This window comes from Lethenteron reissneri, chromosome 66, assembly GCF_015708825.2.
Source record: "Lethenteron reissneri isolate LAM-NWPU_2019-01 chromosome 66, ASM1570882v1, whole genome shotgun sequence".
Lineage (NCBI taxonomy): Eukaryota > Metazoa > Chordata > Hyperoartia > Petromyzontiformes > Petromyzontidae > Lethenteron > Lethenteron reissneri.
The window spans coordinates 664,558-678,316 of NC_083844.1; the positions used below are offsets into that span (position 1 = coordinate 664,558).

The 13,759-nt window shown below is 50.7% G+C and overlaps 1 protein-coding gene across 1 annotated transcript in view; it reads right to left on the bottom strand.

The window, feature by feature from the left end:
* The window catches only part of LOC133359900 (histone-lysine N-methyltransferase PRDM9-like), a 44,673-nt gene that overhangs the window by 19,123 nt on the left and 11,791 nt on the right, over positions 1-13,759 (bottom strand). Inside the window, exons 3-5 of the mRNA XM_061578460.1 lie at positions 6,441-6,445; positions 4,802-4,940; positions 1,296-1,448 (exon numbers count right to left, since the gene is read on the bottom strand). Coding sequence (XP_061434444.1) covers positions 1,296-1,448; positions 4,802-4,940; positions 6,441-6,445 — 297 coding nt within the window. The remainder of the gene's footprint in view (positions 1-1,295; positions 1,449-4,801; positions 4,941-6,440; positions 6,446-13,759) is intronic.

Sequence of the window (13,759 nt, forward strand, 5' to 3'; positions counted from 1 at the left end):
ATCAAGCGAGTCTACAGGGGTCTCTGCGTGAGTCTACAGGGGGTCTCTGTGTGAGTCTACAGGGGTCTCTGCGTGAGTCTACAGGGGGTCTCTGTGAGTCTACAGGGGTCTCTGTGTGAGTCTACAGGGGTCTTTGTGTGAGTCTTCAGGGGGTCTCTGTGTGAGTCTACAGGGGGTCTCTGTGTGAGTCTACAGGGGGTTTCTGTGTGAGTCTACAGGGGTCTCTGCGTGAGTCTACAGGGGGTCTCTGTGTGAGTCTACAGGGGGTTTCTGTGTGAGTCTACAGGGGGTCTCTGTGTGAGTCTACAGGGGGTCTCTGTGTGAGTCTACAGGGGTCTGTGTGAGTCTACAGGGGGTCTCTGTGTGAGTCTACAGGGGTCTCTGCGTGAGTCTACAGGGGGTCTCTGTGTGAGTCTACAGGGGGTCTCTGTGTGAGTCTACAGGGGGTCTCTGCGTGAGTCTACAGGGGATCTCTGCATGAGTCTACAGGGGGTCTCTGCGTGAGTCTACAGGGGTCTCTGTGTGAGTCTACAGGGGTCTCTGCGTGAGTCTACAGGGGTCTCTGTGTGAGTCTACAGGGGGTCTCTGCGTGAGTCTACAGGGGGTTTCTGTGTGAGTCTACAGGGGTCTCTGCGTGAGTCTACAGGGGGTCTCTGTGTGAGTCTACAGGGGTCTGTGTGAGTCTACAGGGGTCTCTGTGTGAGTCTACAGGGGGTCTCTGCGTGAGTCTACAGGGGGTTTCTGTGTGAGTCTACAGGGGTCTCTGCGTGAGTCTACAGGGGGTCTCTGTGTGAGTCTACAGGGGTCTGTGTGAGTCTACAGGGGGTCTCTGTGTGAGTCTACAGGGGGTCTCTGCGTGAGTCTACAGGAGGTCTCTGTGTGAGTCTACAGGGGGTCTCTGCGTGAGTCTACAGGGGGTCTCTGCGTGAGTCTACAGGGGGTCTCTGTGTGAGTCTACAGGGGGTCTCTGTGTGAGTCTACAGGGGTCTCTGTGTGAGTCTACAGGGGGTCTCTGCGTGAGTCTACAGGGGGTCTCTGTGTGAGTCTACAGGGGGTCTCTGCGTGAGTCGAGAGGGGTCTCTGTGTGAGTCTACAGGGGTCTCTGTGTGAGTCTACAGGGGTCTCTGTGTGATTCTACACGGGGTCTCTTTGTGAGTCTTCAGGGGGTTTCTGCGTGAGTATACAGGGGGCCTCTGTGTGAGTCTACAGGGGGTCTCTGTGTGAGTCTACAGGGGGTCTCTGTGTGAGTCTACAGGGGGTCTCTGCACGGTCTGCAAGCGCCCTTTTACGTTTGCCTCTTCGTCCTCCGTGCATCGCCACCTCCTTCCTCTTTCTCCTCCCCGTCCACTCCTCGTCGGAGTCGCTCGACCGCCCGCACTCCGCTCCATTCCCCCTCGCCCTGCGCTTGCCGCGTGCGCGCATGAACTCGGGCTGGGCCGGGTTCATCCCTGCGCAAGGAGGCAGTCGGTCATTGTTATTTGTACGTATTGGCAGTACACCCGTGCAGAATAGCAACACACCGGGTCCTCGTAACACAGTCCTGACGATGTGATTACTATCAGAGCGTGTTTGTTTGCGTGTTCAACACAAGTACGCGTGGTTAATGCAGTAACTTGATTCCTTGCAAAAAGGAATCATCTATTTGGTGTGTGAACATCTTAACAGCTCCTGTTTTATTGCCAGAAAGGGTAAAACCGATTCCTATTTTTTATACTTTGATTCTGGCAAAAAGGTCCAATGATATAGCTACTCACCCCGAGCTATAAATGCTCTTGACACTGCATTGTCTTTGTACTGGTCGCCTTTTGGTGTTGTTCTCTGGTCTGACACTGGTGAGACTAGGCCATGAAGAAGGCTGTCTCTGGGGTAGACCAATCAGTATCAAAGACAATGATTAAATGTTATCAGAGAGTGTTTGTTTGCGTGTTCAGTACACGTGGTTAATGCAGTAACCTGATTCCTTGCAAAAGCTATAATCTATCTGGTGTTTGAACATCTTAACACCTCCTGTTTCATTCCCATAAAGAGTAAAACCGATTCTTATTTTTCATAGTCCCGACGATGTCGCCGTTGCCCCTTGAGTGAGCTGCAGGACTCTCCATCAGAAGTTGCACTCAGATTCAGCAGCCGCGTCCCCCATTCCGAACGTGCGGTGGCGACACCACGAGTCGTATCGAGGCACCGTCCGACCGAGTCTCTAGGGGCACGAGGAGTCCAATCTTGCCACTGGAGCACGGAGCAGCCGATCGTCATCAGACTGGGCGCTGCTGTACGGCAACAGACTGCGAAGCTTCGTGTTCAGTGCTGCTCATGTCACGTTCCGTCTTCCCACCGCTTTGGCATCACGACAACTGATTTTGACGCACCACCACCACCCCAAAATATCCTTCTGTCTAGGGTCTCGAATCGCGAGGAAATAAATAACTTTTGCCAAAAATGTGATGATTATTTCATACAGCGCAACGGTGTACCGCTACTACGTTCATTTATATTATTTGGCTGCTACAATAACCCCAAGCAATACAGTAAACACGATAGGAGTGCAAAGTATAGAAAAGGTAAACAAATTACACACAAACAAAATACATTTTTTTGTAAATATTCTTTGGTTCTTTCGGCAAAGTCACGTAGATAGAAAAATAAAGTGAATAAAAATAATCAAAAACCACAAAAACGTTCATCCTCACTGATGTTGCTGACTGGTATCTTAGCGCTTTTGAGGGTTGCAGCAATTTAAGATCTTGTAACGTCTGCAGCGATGCGCCCCAAACCCTTAAGAGCGACATCGACCTGGGCAATAACGTCATCCACTGGAATGTGTTTGGGGGTGACTGAGAAGTTCAACCCTTTAGCCAAAACCGACTTTAGACCATCGCACATTGGGCTATTACTCAGATTAATAACAACCTTGTCAACGTCTAACCTTTTAACGTGTGGATCTGGTTTCTTGTTAGAAAGGAGGTTGAACTCGAAAATCAGATCTTTACATTTCGCTGACATTGTAGTGGCTGATTAAGTGGTCATGTTATCTACATGTTCCCAATCAGATGTAGACATTTTTCCCGTCAATGTTAAGTGTGATTTCAAGAGTGTCTTGTCTACATGATCTAGTTCAGTATGGAGCAGTCTAATTCTCCCTGAGATCAGGGCCAAGCTCGCCCTGAACAAAATTCGTCTGGCATTGGAAGATGTGACTGCAGCAGAAATCAGTGTCAATGAGATCGGTATTACGTTAGAGTCACGGCATCTCTTCAGAAATGTGAGTGACTCGATCAGATGAACTTTCTTGTCACGGAGATTGTTAAAAGATCTCATGGTTATGTGGAAACCCTCCCAATAGAGGCAGTTCAAATGATACAAATTAAGTGAATAAAAAATTATAAAAATAAGACACTAATTAGACTGCTCCATAAAAAAAAACACTAATGTATACATTTCAATTTAAAGCTTTCGTGACTGCAGGGATTCATCTTCTTGGTTCTTTCGGTAAAGTCACGTAGAAGGGAAATAATAAAATATTAAAAAGAAAACATTAAAATTGTATTTTAATAATTGTATTTTATGTTTTTTTTCCCTTCTATGTGACTTTACCGAAAGAACCAAGAAGACTAATTTATAACTCTAAAGTTTTGATTATACATGAGTGCTTTATCATTTTTACTATTCACTTTATTTTTATTTTAGTTTTTCTATCTACGTCACTTTATCGAAAGAACCAAAGAATATGAATTCCTGCAGTCACGAAAGTTTTAAGTCAAAATAAACTATTTTTGTAAATGTTGTGGGTTTACTCTCCAACATTATGAATCCGTAGGTAAAAAATAAAATTTAAATTAATAAAAGTACTTTTATAAATTTTAATTTTACTTTGATTAATTTTAATTTTATTTTTTACCTACGTGACTAGAATTATGAATCCGATGAGCTATGAAGCTCTTTTTCATAGATGTCCCATAGGGGGCACGGGGTCAGAAAGTTACAACACAAAACACAAACACGATAGGCGTGCAAAGTAGAGTAAAGGTAAACAAATCATTAAACTAAAACTAAATCTATTTTTACTTCACAGGTGAAGTCCACTGAGATATTGGCTCCTTCTTCAGAAGCGACCTGGCTGCCACAAATGACAGCTCAACCAAGTGGCTTACCACGTGGACATTTATAGCAGCAGACAAATACTCTAAACGCGTGATGTTGATTCTACAAGTGGAGCAAAAACCCGGAGGACCGGGATCTAACCCACGACCTCCTGTAGACCATGAGAGGTAGTTAACATCTCACCGGGGAGAGACACACGCAGACTCCAGATATATGACAGGCATCGTCAGGGTCGCCATCGAACCCACGACCTCCTGTAGACCAGGCGAGGTAGTTAATATCTCACCGGGAAGAGACACACGCAGACTCCAGATATATGACAGGCATCGTCAGGGTCGCCATCGAACCCACGACCTCCTCTAGACCAGGCGAGGTAGTTAACATCTCACCGGGAAGAGACACACGCAGACTCCAGATATATGACAGGCATCGTCAGGGTCGGGAACGAACCCAAGACCTCCTGTAGACCAGGAGAGGGAGTTAACATCTCACCGGGAAGAGACACACGCAGACTCCAGATATATGACAGGCATCGTCAGGGTCGGGATCGAACCCACGACCTCATGTAGACCAGGCGAGTTAGTTAACATCTCGCCACCATGGCGCCCCATGCATGCCACTCTGCTACGACGTCTTGGTCTCATCATTATAATCACTGCGACAATTAGTTGAGTTGCGAAGAGGCTCGGCCTGCCGTACCCACCGAGGTTCAGCAGGACGGCGTGGTTCTGCTTGATGTTCCTGTAGCGCCGCTTCTCGCACTCGGCCAGATCGCTCCACTCGGCCTTGGTGAAGAAGCCTCTGATGTCTCGGAAGTCGCCCATCTCCTGCTGCTGCTGCTGCTGAGGCGCAGAGACACGGAGGGACGAGACGCGGACGACGGTCAGACGCAGTCACGGAGATGGAGTCACACGGATAACTTTATCTCAGGTAGAGGTAACTTTACCTCAGGGGAGGTAACTTTACTTCAGGTGAAATAACTTTACTTCAGGGGAGGAAACTTTACCTCAGGTGAAATAACCTTACCTCAGAGAGAGGTAAATTTACCTCAGATGAGATAACTTTACCTCAGGTGAGGTAAATTTACCTCAGATGAGATAACTTTACCTCAGGTGAGGTAAATTTACCTCAGATGAGATAACTTTACCTCAGGTGAGGTAAATTTACCTCAGATGAGATAACTTTACCTCAGGTGAGGTAAATTTACCTCAGATAGAAGTAACTTTACTTCACCTGAGGTAACTTTACCTCAGATGAGGTAAAGTTACCTCTACCTGCTGCTGCTGAGGCGCAGAGACACGGAGGGACGAGACGCGGACGACGGTCAGACGCAGTCACAGGGAGACAGAGTCACACTGAGACAGAGTCACACGGAGACAGAGTCACAGGGAGACAGAGTCACAGGGAGACAGAGTCACAGGGAGACAGAGTCACAGGGAGACAGAGTCACAGGGAGACAGAGTCACACTGAGACAAAGTCACAGGGAGACAGAGTCACACTGAGACAGAGTCACAGGGAGACAGAGTCACACGGAGACAGAGTCACACTGAGACAAAGTCACAGGGAGACAGAGTCACACTGAGACAGTCACAGGGAGACAGAGTCACAGGGAGACAGAGTCACACTGAGACAGAGTCACAGGGAGACAGAGTCACAGGGAGACAGAGTCACACGGAGACAGAGTCACACGGAGACAGAGTCACACGGAGACAGAGTCACAGGGAGACAGAGTCACACGGAGACAGAGTCACAGGGAGACAGAGTCACACGGAGACAGAGTCACAGGGAGACAGAGTCACACGGAGACAGAGTCACAGGGAGACAGAGTCACAGGGAGACAGAGTCACACGGAGACAGAGTCACAGGGAGACAGAGTCACACGGAGACAGAGTCACAGGGAGACAGAGTCACAGGGAGACAGAGTCACACGGAGACAGAGTCACAGGGAGACAGAGTCACAGGGAGACAGAGTCACAGGGAGACAGAGTCACAGGGAGACAGAGTCACAGGGAGACAGAGTCACAGGGAGACAGAGTCACACGGAGACAGAGTCACACGGAGACAGAGTCACAGGGAGACAGAGTCACACGGAGACAGAGTCACAGGGAGACAGAGTCACAGGGAGACAGAGTCACACGGAGACAGAGTCACAGGGAGACAGAGTCACACGGAGACAGAGTCACAGGGAGACAGAGTCACACGGAGACAGAGTCACAGGGATACGAGACTAAGATCCCCCGTGTGGCCTTAACAGACTGTCGGAAGGCGAGGTAACTTTACCTCACGTGAGGTAATATAACGTTAGGTCGAGGTAAAATTACGTCAGCTAAGGTAACATTACCTCACCTGAGGTAACATCACCTCAGATGAGGTAACATCACCTTAGGTAAATGTAACATTACTTGAGGTAATCCGAACGTATTCACATCACTTCAGCTAATGCTCATATTTTTACGCTAATATCGTAATATCGTCACGTGGTTAAATCGTTAAACACAACGCTCGCGTGACGTCACCACCTCAGTGTCGAGCCGTCGACACTTCACGCGGCAGCCTCGAAGTGCACCCAGCCTGGCACAGGCGCCGTGGTGACGTCACCGTCACTCAGTGGCCAATGGCGGCGATTGGCGGTGGTGGGAGGGGAGTGGGGGGGGGAGGAGGGGTGGGGGTGAGTGGGGGGGACGAGGGGGTAGGGGGAGTGGTGGGGGAAGTGGCGGGGAGTGGGGGGTAAGGGGTGTAATGGGGTGGGGGGGGGTTTATAATTATCGGAGTCGCAAAAGTTGCTACAAATGCTACGGGCCCCGCACTTTCAAGGGCCCCGCGCTAAATGCTTTCAAGATATCAATTCGGGTTAATTGATTCTGCACTTGCTCTATTACTATAGTACTATACCGCCTTCAACTTTTTTTTATGAACGACTGGGTGTTTAAGGTTAGCGATTATTCGTATTATCCGGCTGTATAGCAATTGAAAAAATACAAATACTTTACTGTGCAAGTAAAAAATGTGTGTTTTAATGTTTACCTTTAAAAAATAATAATTGGGCCCCTTTCTAGCACATGCTACAGGCCCCGAACTAACTTTATCCGGCACTGAGGGTAAGGTAATCAGAATGTGATGCAATCCGTATCAAATCACGTTATATTATAAGGTAATCTTCACCGCGACATTCTCATTCAGTGCAAAGTAAATCTTGTACAATTAATTAGTCGCTCATGTCAACACTGTACGAGATGTGTAGCTGTAATCGTAACGTGAAGTCGTCTCGTAGCGTAAATCTTACACGATTTAAAATTCGCGTGAGATAGAATCCTCACTTGACTACTGGTAGGAACCTCCTGGTTACACCAGCCCACAGGGGATTATTGTGTCCGTCCGTGCGTCGTGCAAGGAGGGGCTGGGTGGGGAGGGAGGGGCTGGGTGGGGATGGTGGGGTGGGGCTGGGTGGGGAGGGAGGGGCTGGGTGGGGAGGGTGGGGCTGGGTGGGGAGGGTGGGGTGGGGCTGGGTGGGGAGGGAGGGGCTGGGTGGGGAGGGTGGGGCTGGGTGGGGAGGGAGGGGCTGGGTGGGGAAGGTGGGGCGGGGTGGGGCTGGGTGGGGAGGGTGGGGCTGGGTGGGGGGATGGGTAGGGAGGGAGGGGCTGGGTGGGGGGGAGGGAGGGGCTGGGTGGGGGGGGTGGGGAGGGAGGGGCTGGGTGGGGAGGGGAGGGGAGGAGCTGGTCACCCCGTGGTGCCCTTAGTAACCTCAGGTCGAGGTAACGTTACCTCATGCGAGGTAACGTTACCTTAGGTGAAGTAAAATTACTTCAGGTAGAGGTAACTTTACCTCACCTGAGGTATCATTACCTCAAGTGAGATAACTTTACCTTAGGTGAGGTAACGTTACTTCAGGTAGAGGTAACTTTACCTCACCTGAGGTAACATTACTTCCTCAGGGTAGAGGAAACATTACCCCAGGTTAGTTAATTTCACCTCAGGTGAGGTATCTTTACCTCAGGCGAGGTAATGTTACCTTAAGTGAGGTAAATTTACCTCGGGTAAATGTAACATTACTTGATGTTATCCTAACGTATTCACATCACTTCAGCTAATGACCCTATCGTAATATTCTCACGTAGTTAAATCGTTAAACACAATTATCGCGTGATTATTACCTCAGGGTAAGGTAATCGAAATGCAATGGAAGGCGAGGTAACTTTACCTCAGGCGAGGTAACATCACCTCAGGTAAATGTAACATTACTTGAGGTAATCCGAACGTATTCACATCACTTCAGCTAATGCTCATATTTTTACGCTAATATCGTAATATCGTCACGTGGTTAAATCGTTAAACACAACGCTCGCGTGACGTCACCACCTCAGTGTCGAGCCGTCGACACTTCACGCGGCAGCCTCGAAGTGCACCCAGCCTGGCACAGGCGCCGTGGTGACGTCACCGTCACTCAGTGGCCAATGGCGGCGGTTGGTGGTGGGGGGGGGGGAGTGGGGGGGTGGGGGGGAGTGGGGGGTGGGAGGGAGGAGGGTGGGGGATGGGGGGAGTGGGGGAGTGGGGGAGGAGTGATGGGGTGGGGGGGGGGAGTGGGGGGTGGGGGGGAGTGGGGGGGAGTGGGGGGTGGGGGGGAGTGGGGGGGGGGGGGAGTGGCGGGAGAGTGGTGGGGAGTGGTGAGGGAGTGATGGGGTGGGGGAGTGGGGAGTGGGGGGGGTTATACTGGTAGGAACGAAGTGGACCAGACCACCAATAGATTAATGGTCCGTCCGTCCGTCCGTCCGTCCGTCCGTGGGAGGGTTTGGCATTTCTGTGATTGGGGGGGTTATTGATCACGAGCGAGTGATGGGGGGGTTATTGATCACGAGGGATTGGGGGGTTATTGATCACGAGGAGTGATTGGGGGGGTTATTGATCACGAGCGAGTGATTGGGGGGGTTATTGATCACGAGCGAGTGAGGGGGGGTTATTGATCACGAGCGAGTGATTGGGGGGTTATTGATCACGAGCGAGTGATTGGGGGCGGTCTTATTGATCCACCGGATCGCGAGTGACTTGGGGGGTATTGATCACGAGCGATGATGGAGGATTATTTGATTCACGAGCGACGGTGATTGGCGGGGGTTATTGATCCCGAGCCGACGTGATTGGGGGGGTATTGATCACGAGCGAGTGATTTGGGGGTTATTGATCACGAGCGCGAGTGATTGGGGGTAGTATTATTGATCAAGAGCGAGTGATGGGGGGGGTTATTGATCCACGATGCGAGTGATTGGGGAGGTTATTGAATCACGACGGGGTGATTTGGGGGGGTTATTGATCACGAGGCGAGTGATTGGGGGGGTTATTGAATCACGGATGCGATGATTGGGGGGGTTATTGATCACGAAGACGAGTTGATTGGGGGTGTATTGATCACGATCGCGAGTGATTTGGGGAGTATGATTGATCACTGAGCGAGTGATCTGGGGGGGTGGTTATTGATCACGACGCGAGTGATTGGGGGGGTTATTGATCACGGAGGGACGTATTGGGGGGGTTATTGATCACCGAGCGAGTGATTGGGGGGGGTATTGATTCACGAGCAAGTGATTGGGGGGGTTATTGATCACGAGAGGTGATTGGGGGGGTTATTGATCACGAGCGAGTGATTGGGGGGGTTATTGATCACGAGCGAGTGATTGGGGGGTTATTGATCACGAGCGAGTGATTGGGGGGGTTATTGATCACGAGCGAGTGATTGGGGGGTTATTGATCACGAGCGAGTGATTGGGGGGTTATTGATCACGAGCGAGTGATTGGGGGGGTTATTGATCACGAGCGAGTGATTGGGGGGGTTATTGATCACGAGGAGTGATTGGGGGGGTTATTGATCACGAGCGAGTGATTGGGGGGGTTATTGATCACGAGCGAGTGATTGGGGGGGTTATGATCACGAGCGAGTGATTGGGGGGGTTATTGATCACGAGGAGTGATTGGGGGGTTATTGATCACGAGCGAGTGATTGGGGGGTTATTGATCACGAGGGAGTGATTGGGGGGGTTATTGATCACGAGCGAGTGATTGGGGGGGTTATTGATCACGAGCGAGTGATTGGGGGGTTATTGATCACGAGTGATTGGGGGGGTTATTGATCACGAGTGATTGGGGGGGTTATTGATCACGAGTGATTGGGGGGTTATCGATCACGAGCGAGTGATTGGGGGGGTTATTGATCACGAGCGAGTGATTGGGGGGGTTATTGATCACGAGCGAGTGATTGGGGGGTTATTGATCACGAGCGAGTGATTGGGGGGTTATTGATCACGAGCGAGTGAGTGGGGGGTTATTGATCACGAGCGAGTGATGGGGGGGTTATTGATCACGAGCGAGTGATTGGGGGGTTATTGATCACGAGCGAGTGATTGGGGGGGTTATTGATCACGAGCGAGTGATTGGGGGGGTTATTGATCACGAGCGAGTGATTGGGGGGTTATTGATCACGAGCGAGTGATTGGGGGGGTTATTGATCACGAGGAGTGATTGGGGGGTTATTGATCACGAGCGAGTGATTGGGGGGTTATTGATCACGAGGAGTGATTGGGGGGTTATTGATCACGAGCGAGTGATTGGGGGGGTTATTGATCACGAGTGATTGGGGGGGTTATTGATCACGAGTGATTGGGGGGTTATTGATCACGAGTGATTGGGGGGTTATTGATCACGAGTGATTGGGGGGTTATGATCACGAGTGATTGGGGGGTTATTGATCACGAGTGATTGGGGGGTTATTGACACGAGTGATTGGGGGGTTATTGATCACGAGCGAGTGATTGGGGGGCTATTGATCACGAGCGAGTGATTGGGGGGGTTATTGATCACGAGCGAGTGATTGGGGGGGTTATTGATCACGAGCGAGTGATTGGGGGGGTTATTGATCACGAGCGAGTGATTGGGGGGGTTATTGATCACGAGAGAGTGATTGGGGGGTTATTGATCGACGAGGAGTGATTGGGGGGGTTATTGATCACGAGCGAGTGATTGGGGGGGTTATTGATCACGAGCGAGTGATTGGGGGGGTTATTGATCACGAGCGAGTGATTGGGGGGGTTATTGATCACGAGTGATTGGGGGGGTTATTGATCACGAGTGATTGGGGGGTTATCGATCACGAGTGATTGGGGGGGTTATTGATCACGAGTGATTGGGGGGGTTATTGATCACGAGCGAGTGATTGGGGGGGTTATTGATCACGAGCGAGTGATTGGGGGGTTATTGATCACGAGCGAGTGATTGGGGGGGTTATTGATCACGAGCGAGTGATTGGGGGGGTTATTGATCACGAGCGAGTGATTGGGGGGTTATTGATCACGAGCGAGTGATTGGGGGGTTATTGATCACGAGCGAGTGATTGGGGGGGTTATTGATCACGAGCGAGTGATTGGGGGGGTTATTGATCACGAGCGAGTGATTGGGGGGGTTATTGATCACGAGTGATTGGGGGGTTGATCACGAGTGATTGGGGGGGTTATTGATCACGAGTGATTGGGGGGTTATTGATCACGAGTGATTGGGGGGGTTATGATCACGAGTGATTGGGGGGGTTATTGATCACGAGCGAGTGATTGGGGGGGTTATTGATCACGAGCGAGTGATTGGGGGGGTTATTGATCACGAGCGAGTGATTGGGGGGTATTGATCACGAGCGAGTGATTGGGGGGGTTATTGATCACGAGCGAGTGATTGGGGGGGTTATTGATCACGAGCGAGTGATTGGGGGGTTATTGATCACGAGCGAGTGATTGGGGGGTTATTGATCACGAGCGAGTGATTGGGGGGTTATTGATCACGAGTGATTGGGGGGTTATTGATCACGAGCGAGTGATTGGGGGGGTTGATCACGAGCGAGTGTGGGGGGGTTATTGATCACGAGAGATGGGGGGGTTATTGATCACGAGCGAGTGATTGGGGGGTTATTGATCACGAGCGAGTGATTGGGGGGGTTATTGATCACGAGGAGTGATTGGGGGGGTTATTGATCACGAGCGAGTGATTGGGGGGTTATTGATCACGAGCGAGTGATTGGGGGGGTTATTGATCACGAGCGAGTGATTGGGGGGGTTATTGATCACGAGCGAGTGATTGGGGGGGTTATTGATCACGAGTGATTGGGGGGTTATTGATCACGAGTGAGGGGGGTTATGATCACGAGTGATTGGGGGGGTTATTGATCACGAGTGATTGGGGGGGTTATTGATCACGAGCGAGTGATTGGGGGGTTATTGATCACGAGCGAGTGATTGGGGGGTTATTGATCACGAGCGAGTGATTGGGGGGGTTATTGATCACGAGCGAGTGATTGGGGGGGTTATTGATCACGAGCGAGTGATTGGGGGGGTTATTGATCACGAGCGAGTGATTGGGGGGTTATTGATCACGAGCGAGTGATTGGGGGGGTTATTGATCACGAGCGAGTGATTGGGGGGGTTATTGATCACGAGCGAGTGATTGGGGGGGTTATTGATCACGAGTGATTGGGGGGTTATGATCACGAGTGATTGGGGGGTTATTGATCACGAGTGATTGGGGGGTTATTGATCACGAGTGATTGGGGGGTTATTGATCACGAGTGATTGGGGGGGTTATTGATCACGAGCGAGTGATTGGGGGGGTTATTGATCACGAGCGAGTGATTGGGGGGGTTATTGATCACGAGAGTGATTGGGGGGTTATTGATCACGAGCGAGTGATTGGGGGGGTTATTGATCACGAGCGAGTGATTGGGGGGTTATTGATCACGAGCGAGTGATTGGGGGGTTATTGATCACGAGCGAGTGATTGGGGGGTTATTGATCACGAGCGAGTGATTGGGGGGGTTATTGATCACGAGCGAGTGATTGGGGGGGTTATTGATCACGAGGGAGTGATTGGGGGGTTATTGATCACGAGCGAGTGATTGGGGGGGTTATTGATCACGAGACGAGTGATTGGGGGGGTTATTGATCACGAGGAGTGATTGGGGGGTTATTGATCACGAGCGAGTGATTGGGGGGTTATTGATCACGAGGAGTGATTGGGGGGGTTATTGATCACGAGCGAGTGATTGGGGGGTTATTGATCACGAGCGAGTGATTGGGGGGTTATTGATCACGAGGTGATTGGGGGGGTTACGATCGAGTGATTGGGGGGGTTATTGATCACGAGTGATTGGGGGGTTATTGATCACGAGTGATTGGGGGGTTATTGATCACGAGTGAGGGGGTGATCACGAGCGAGTGATTGGGGGGTTATTGATCACGACGAGTGATTGGGGGGTTATCACGAGCGAGTGATTGGGGGGGTTATTGATCACGAGTGATTGGGGGGTTATTGATCACGAGCGAGGATTGGGGGGGTTATTGATCACGAGCGAGTGATTGGGGGGGTTATTGATCACGAGCGAGTGATTGGGGGGGTTATTGATCACGAGCGAGTGATTGGGGGGGTTATTGATCACGAGCGAGTGATTGGGGGGGTTATTGATCACGAGCGAGTGATTGGGGGGTTATGATCACGAGCGAGTGATTGGGGGGGTTATTGATCACGAGCGAGTGATTGGGGGGGTTATTGATCACGAGCGAGTGATTGGGGGGTTATGATCACGAGTGATTGGGGGGGTTATTGATCACGGGGGATATCACGAGTGATTGGGGGGGT